At 48.1% G+C, this 7,035-nt stretch overlaps 1 protein-coding gene across 1 annotated transcript in view; it reads right to left on the bottom strand.

The window, feature by feature from the left end:
* Positions 1-536: 536 nt before the first annotated feature.
* The window catches only part of PDCD1 (programmed cell death 1), a 27,183-nt gene continuing 20,684 nt past the window's right edge, over positions 537-7,035 (bottom strand). Inside the window, exons 4-5 of the mRNA XM_027875706.1 lie at positions 4,989-5,023; positions 537-2,802 (exon numbers count right to left, since the gene is read on the bottom strand). Of these exons, the coding sequence (XP_027731507.1) occupies positions 2,617-2,802; positions 4,989-5,023 (221 nt within the window). The 3' untranslated portion in view covers positions 537-2,616. The remainder of the gene's footprint in view (positions 2,803-4,988; positions 5,024-7,035) is intronic.

Below are 7,035 nucleotides of genomic sequence, written 5' to 3'. Positions count from 1 at the left end.
GAATTGAATTGAATCCTGCAGCATTTCTGGTCTGTTGTACTTCAACCATAAGCTCTCTTGGACCATCCAAGTGAAAGTAAGCTTCTCGAGGGGAGTAATTGTTCAGCGCTTGTCTCTGCACCCCCAGTGCCCAGCCAGACACACAGCAGATGCTCATTAAATGAAGGGGGCGGCACTGTTCGTTCACATTTCTTGTGCCAAGCTCTGGTCTCTGCCCCCCACGTTCAGGCTCCTTGGGGTCAGGGCCTTGTGTGTCTCTGGTCTCTCTACCCCACCCTCCTCCGCCAGCACAAGGGAGGGAGACCACGAGGGGAGGAGTAACAATTAGTGCTTTTTGGTTGGTGGATGGACATTGGGAGGAGCCCCTGGAGGTCGGTGAGTGGGAGACGCTGATGTCGATTAAGCTTCCAGGGCAGGACTTAGACATCGACCTACATCCCTTAAGAGCTACTCCTCTTTCCTCCACTTGCTTCTCCTAGGCCTCTCCTTCTCCCAGCCTCTTCACCCCCAAAAACAAGACCGTGTTCACAAACAGCTTCAAAGATAGATTCTTTTTAAATTTACAATAGAAAACAAACTCATAGAAATGAGGCACCAAAGCCCAAATGGGCCTACTGAAAAAATTAGGGGATGTCAACACATGGCATGGTTTCTGTTCTCCACCCAATTCCCTCTCTTGCAAATCCCAAAGGTCCATGGGAGCAGCTCCAAGTCAGATTCCTCTCAGCCACTCCTCATAGTCTTCATTGGCCAAGATCGAGTGCAAATATGCAAAATAACTAAAAAATTATAGCTCATCACCATTTTAAATATAAGATTTAGAAATGCCAGCAGACTGCCCACAGCACCATCAGAGATATAGGTAGCCCCTGGCAAGAGCCCAGGGGTGCAGGGCTTGCCCACACCTCTTGCTAAAATAAATAATAATAATAATAATAATGACTTTAAGAAGCCAAATCGCAGTTTACCCAGATTCAAGGAGAAATGGCTCCCAGATTTGGGATGTCCATGCTGATTGAAAAGATGAGAAGTCCTCTTCAAAGGAAAAGGTCAGACCAGCCTCAGTTCCATTGCTGTTAAACAGGCTGAAACTATTCCAGAAGCCACCAGGCGCAACCCAGGAGCCATCCTGGAGATTGGTGTGTTGGTCCTTGGCTTCGAGGAGCTAATCAAACCCCAAATGGCAGGGCTCTAGGCTGGTGGAGCCAGATCAGTGTCCTGGGGGCTGGGAGAAAGGCCGATCTGGGGGCTGAGTTGGTGGAGTAGGACAGGATCTGGGTTGGGGTGGGGGTGGGGAGGAGGCTCCATCCCCTCTTCTAGCTCCCCCACATTCCCCTGCCCTCAAACTGCAGGCTGGAGCAGCCCCAGGCAGGTGAGGACCAGGCCCTGCTCAGGCCCTGCCGCCCCACCCCCTTCAGGACCTCTAAGGTTTTCACTTTCACAGTTAGCAGTCCAGGCCCACAGAGTTTGCCTTAACTCTCATTAAAAAAGCCCACATCAGGCCGATTTGGGGGGGAGGACGTCTAGCTTGCCAGCACCTCCTTGCATCTCTGTAGTGCTGAGCGCTCCTTCCGTCTCCTTCTTTGCTCTGCCCCCAGCCCCTCCACTCTCCCAGGAGAAACTCTGTCATCCTTCTCTAATCCTGAGGATTAGATCTGGCCCCATTCATCTGTTATCCTCCTGAATGAGCCTTCCCATCCAACCACATGGGAAGAGCCCTGGATGAGGCCTGGGTTCGAGTGCTGCCTCTGATACCCACTGACTGTGTGACCCTGGGCAAATGATTTAACTTCTTATTGGCAGCTCCTAAGACTAAGTTTCAGAGAAGATGCTGGTCTGCATTGGCAAGGTGGACACCCTCCATCCGTGCAGCGATCTTGGGTGAGTCCCTTCACTTCTCTTGGCCTGTTTTCTCTTCTATGAAATGAGGGGCTGGATCTCAAAGGCCCTTTCCAGCTGTACATTCTATGAATGACCAGGAATCTCCCCCCCCCCCCCGGCCCCTAACCAGGATCCATTCCCCCAGAAGAGGCAGTATGGTGGGGGAGGTGAAGGGGGGCAGGGAACAGCACGGGACAGCTTGGGAGCCCAACCCAGCTCTGCTAGCAACTAGCTGGGCCTCCTGGGGGCCTCTCTGAGCCTCAGTTTTCTCATCCATGGAATGAGAGGAATGCGCCCACCTTGCCTAGCTCCTAGGTAAGGATGGATTTCCATGAGTACTTTCTTAGCTTACTAGGAGCACCAGCATTGGGGTCTTCCTGTCCTGTCCAAGGGGACACAGGTCCTCTTGGCTACCAGTGCTTGGTGCTCAGCAGCCCTACCTTCCCATCCTCACTCCAGCCCCCCAGGGCAAACGCCAGGCGGGCAGCAAAGCAAACAATCCCATAATCCTCCATGTTCTCCTGGGACCCCTGGACAGGGCTGAGGACCCACTGCTTCTCTGTCAGAACTGGCCCTTCCCAGGTGGAGCAGCAGATGGGGAGGAGGAAAGGAATTGGGTTCCCACTCCTCAGGGACAGCCCACCAGTGCTTGGAGGAAAGTCCTCCAAAAGTCCTAGAGACATCCCATCCAGGGGCTCTGAAAGTCTGTAATGGTCCTCTGGAGGCTGCAGCATCTTACTTCCTGTGGGGAGAGCTACCGTAGAATGCAGGTTTCTCTGCTGGGAAGATAATAGTAGCATATTCTGTCTGCTCACACGAGTCGGCCCCTCCTTGTTTGGGGACCTCAGTCCTCTGGAAATCCAGCTGGCCATAGACCACGGTGGATACTGACGCGACAGATGTCTCAGCCTTCTTCAAGGACTAAAAGAAGAAAATGCAAAAGACTCTCTCAGCATTATTACTTCCAAAGTATCCATCAGCATTCAGCATTAGCCACATCCGGCAGGTGAGGGGGCCCAAATAACATTGCTGGGACTGGGGAGCCAGAAACACCTTGTTCTAATGCCAGCTCTGACCACTGACCAAGTGTGCAAGTGAGAGGAAGGTACTGCCCCTCCATTATCTGACCACGTCTTCAGCAAGGACTATCCCACCCTCCTTTCGGCCTCTTTTGAAAGGCAGCTATGGACTTGGGGTCAGGAAGACCCGAGTTCAAATGCTGCTTCAGATACTTAACAGCTGTGTGACCCTGGGCAAGTCCCTTAACCAATGTTTGCCTCAATTTCCTCACCTGTAAAATGGGGATCATGATACCACCTATGTTACAGGGTCAGTGTGATGACCAAATGAGATAATATGGGTTTGTAAACTTTAATGTGCTACTATGGAGGAGAAGGAGGAGGAGGAAGGGGGAGGAGGAGGAGCAGGAGTGTCCTGATACCAGGGAGTAGAAAAAGAACACAGACTTATGATGAAAAATATTAATAAAGTATGGTCTGACTTTAAAAAAAAAAAAGAAAAAGAAGACAGCCGCTAATCCAGCCTCAGACACTTGATACTCACTAGCTGTGCGACCCCGGGCAAGTAGCTTTGCCTTTATCTGCTTCAGTTTCCAAATCTGGAAAATGGGGATAATAATAGCAACTATTTCTCAGGGTTGTTGTGAGGATCAAATGAGATAATACTCGTAATGCTTAGTACAGTGCCTGGCACATATTAGGTGCATAATAAATACTTATTTATTCCCTTACTTTTTTAGCGGTAACTAGGTGACCCAGTGAATAGAGCCCTAGTTCTTGAGTCAAGAAGAGCTGAGTTCAATTCCAGCCTCAAACACTTACTAGTAGTGTGACCCTGGGCAACTCACTTAACCCCAGTCTGCCTCAGTTTCTTCAAGTATAAAATGAGGGTGATAATAATAACATCCACATCCCAGGGTTGTTGTAAGTATCAAATGAGATAATATTTGTAAAGTACAGTGCCTGGTACGTAGTAGGTGCTTAATAAATTTTTTTTTTCCCCTTCCTTTTACAAATGAGGAAACTGAGACCCAGGAAAGGCAAATGACTTGGCTAAATTCACACAGATAGGGGCAGTTAGGTGGCTCAGTGGATAGAGCACCAGCCCTGAAGTTAGGAGGAGCTGAGTTCAAATGCGACCTCAGACCAAACACTTGACACGCGCTTAGCTGTGTGACCCTGGGCAAGTTACTTAACCCCAATTGCCTTAAAAAAATAAAAAAATTTAAAAAAAAATAAATTCACACAGATAATAAGTTTAGTTTAAGGTCTTTAGCGGAAGGAAGCAGGAAGGAAGGAAGAAAGGGAGGGAGGGAGGGAATGTTAAAAGAACTGTAGAGTTGAGATGGATTGTTTGTTTGGACTTGAGGCACAAGGCAGTAAACGATTTCGTAAAACCACTCCACGGTGATTCCAGAGACACCCTCAGGCCAAAGGGCAGACTAGGGAAGCTCACTGTTCACTGTCACCACCCCGCCCCCACCAGAGGCGCTCTTTCTTGCCTTCTTCTCTCTCCTTTTTCTCCTCTCTACTACCTCCCCTCCCCTTTTCTTTCTCTCTTCACTTTTTTGGGAGATGTAGGAGAAAGAGCACTTTCATTTGGAGTGAGGATAACTAGGCTCAGATCCCAGCAGGGTGGAATTAACTTGACCAAAGTCACAAAGAAAAGTCTGGATTCAAACCTCTGACTCCAGAACGTGTTTTTTCCATGATGTTATCCTGAAGCTACATGACATGTCCAACATCACACAGGTGAAAAGTGGCAGAACTGAGCTTCAAACCCAATCCTTTTGACTCCCAATTCAGAGTTCTTTCCACCATACCCTGGTGACCCCAGGAGCTAAAGCCAGATAGGCCTGAGACAACAATTAGCCCAACTCTTTTACAGCAGAGGAAACTGAGGCCCAGAAGAGGGAAAGGATTTAGCCAGCTGTACACAACTTGGCAGTGCTGGGATTTGAACCAGGTCCTCAGGTTCCAAATCCAGGATTCTCCACAGGGAGACATGCATGCCAATCTGCCTCCACAAACATGGACAGCGCCACTCTTCTGGATAAATAAGAGGAAGGGGACTTTAAAGAAACTCACCAGAGAGTCTTTGTCGCTCTCAGAGTTACCCGCCCCTGCAAAGAAGATGGTTTACGGGTTAGAAAAATCGGAGCTGAGATTTTGCAGTGGTCACCTCCCAGCCCCCACCGGGGCTCCTGGGATGGGTAAGGGAGGACGGGACGGGGGGGGGGGGAAGGAGGGGGGTAAATGGGTAGCTTCTGGTCAGCTCAGGAAGGTCCCCCCTGCCTCTACCTTTCCCTCCATCATGTTGGACCCCTTTTTTTCTTTTTAAACCTACCATTCCCCAGCCCCCAGAGATTACAAGGGAAGAGGAAAGCTCTGGTCCTGAAAGGTGAGAAATCTGAAGCAAAATCCCCAAGGAGAACATTGGAATGGAGCAGAGATTTGGGAAGCCTGGAGAGGCCCCCAGGAGAGTCGTGTTGCATAAGGCAGCATCATTGCATAAAGGTTTCATCATGACAGTGGAGGGTGAGGGAGTGAGATCTCCACGACCCCTTCCTGGGCTGCCTTTCCTCCCTGTTTCCCACTCTCTCCCTCACCAACAAATAGCCCAAGGCCTAGAGCAGCTGCCCCTGTCCCAATGAAACAAATCCATAGAAACCAGCCTTGCTCCTCCGTGATCCCTCCTCATGGAGGGTCAGAGCTGGAGGAAGGGCAAGAGAAGGGAACAGGGGGGAAAATCAGGCCAGGGAGGGGCCAGCCTTCAGCTCGCAATCCCAACTGTTTGCCAACAGGGAGGAAAAGGGACTCTGAAATCATCACTTCCCCCACCCTAAACTGGGCTAGAGAAGATGCAGTGAGCATGGTGGGACCTTGGGGAAATGGAAACCCAAGGCTGATCAAAGTCTCCAGATGTTTCTGCCTATGAGAGAGGGGGTGCCGGAGGAGAAGCGCTGCCCTCGGAGCCAGGAAAATCTTGACATTCCGCCTCAGACACGTACTAGCTCTCTCTGACCAAGACGTGACCCGAGACAATTCCAAAGGATCCATGATGAAAATGTTCTCCACCTCCATAGACCACTGGCGAACTCAGAGTGCAGAGGGGAAGCAGACTTTATTTTACTTTATTTTTCTTGGGGGGCTTTGTCTGTTTCTTTTGCAACATGGCTAATATGGAAATGTCTTGCATAACTTCACATGTATAAACGGGTTGATCATTTGTTTGTCTCCTCAATGGGTGGGGGAGGGTGGGAGAGAGGGAGAGAATTTGGAACTCAAAAAAAAATTTTAACGAATAAATAAATGAATAAATATTCATTTAAAACAAAAACATTCAAGTTTTTACACGTAATTAGGAAATCTTTAACAAAACAAAGAAAAAAATTTATAAAGAAATGTCCTAGCTCCTTCTGACCAATATGTGACCCAAGACAATTCCAAGGGACCCACGATAAAAACGTTCTCCACCACCAGAGTAGGTGACGAACTCTGAGTGCAGACTGAAGTAGCCCTTTTCATTTTCTTTTTTGCAACATGGCTAATGCAGAAATATGTTTTACATGATTTCACATGTATAATTGATATCATATTGCTTGTGCAAGGAAGGGGGAGAGTAGGAGGGAGAGAATTTGGAACTCAATTTTTTAAATGAATATTAAAAATAGATTTTTTTAAAAAGAAAAGCAGAAAAAAATGTATTAGCAATGTATTAGCTGGGTGACCCTGGATAAGTGGCTTAACCTCTCTAAGCTTCAGTCTCCTCTTTTATAAAAATGGGTACAATAGTATTTCAAGTACCCCTTCATACAGCTATTGTGAAGCTCAAATAACATGATTTCCAAACCTTAGAAGTATTATTGAAATGTATGTGGTAATAGTAGTAGTAGTAGTAACAGCAGCAGCAACAGTGGCAGCAGCAGCAGTAATCGTAGTAGTAGTAGTAGTAGTAACAGCAGAAGCAACAGCAGCAGTAGTAATAGTAGTAGTAGTAACAGCAGCAGCAGGAGTAATAGTAGTAGCAGCAGCAGTAATAGTAGTAGCAGCAGTAGTAATAGTAGTAGTAGTAACAGCAGAAGCAGCAGCAACAGTAGTAATAGTAGTAGTAGTAACAGCAGAAGCAGCAGCA

The sequence above is a fragment of the Vombatus ursinus genome, unplaced genomic scaffold (genome assembly GCF_900497805.2).
Source record: "Vombatus ursinus unplaced genomic scaffold, bare-nosed wombat genome assembly UNPS02014810.1, whole genome shotgun sequence".
NCBI lineage: Eukaryota > Metazoa > Chordata > Mammalia > Diprotodontia > Vombatidae > Vombatus > Vombatus ursinus.
Note: the sequence above shows the minus strand (reverse complement) of the source record. Positions and strands in the feature narration are given on the sequence as shown.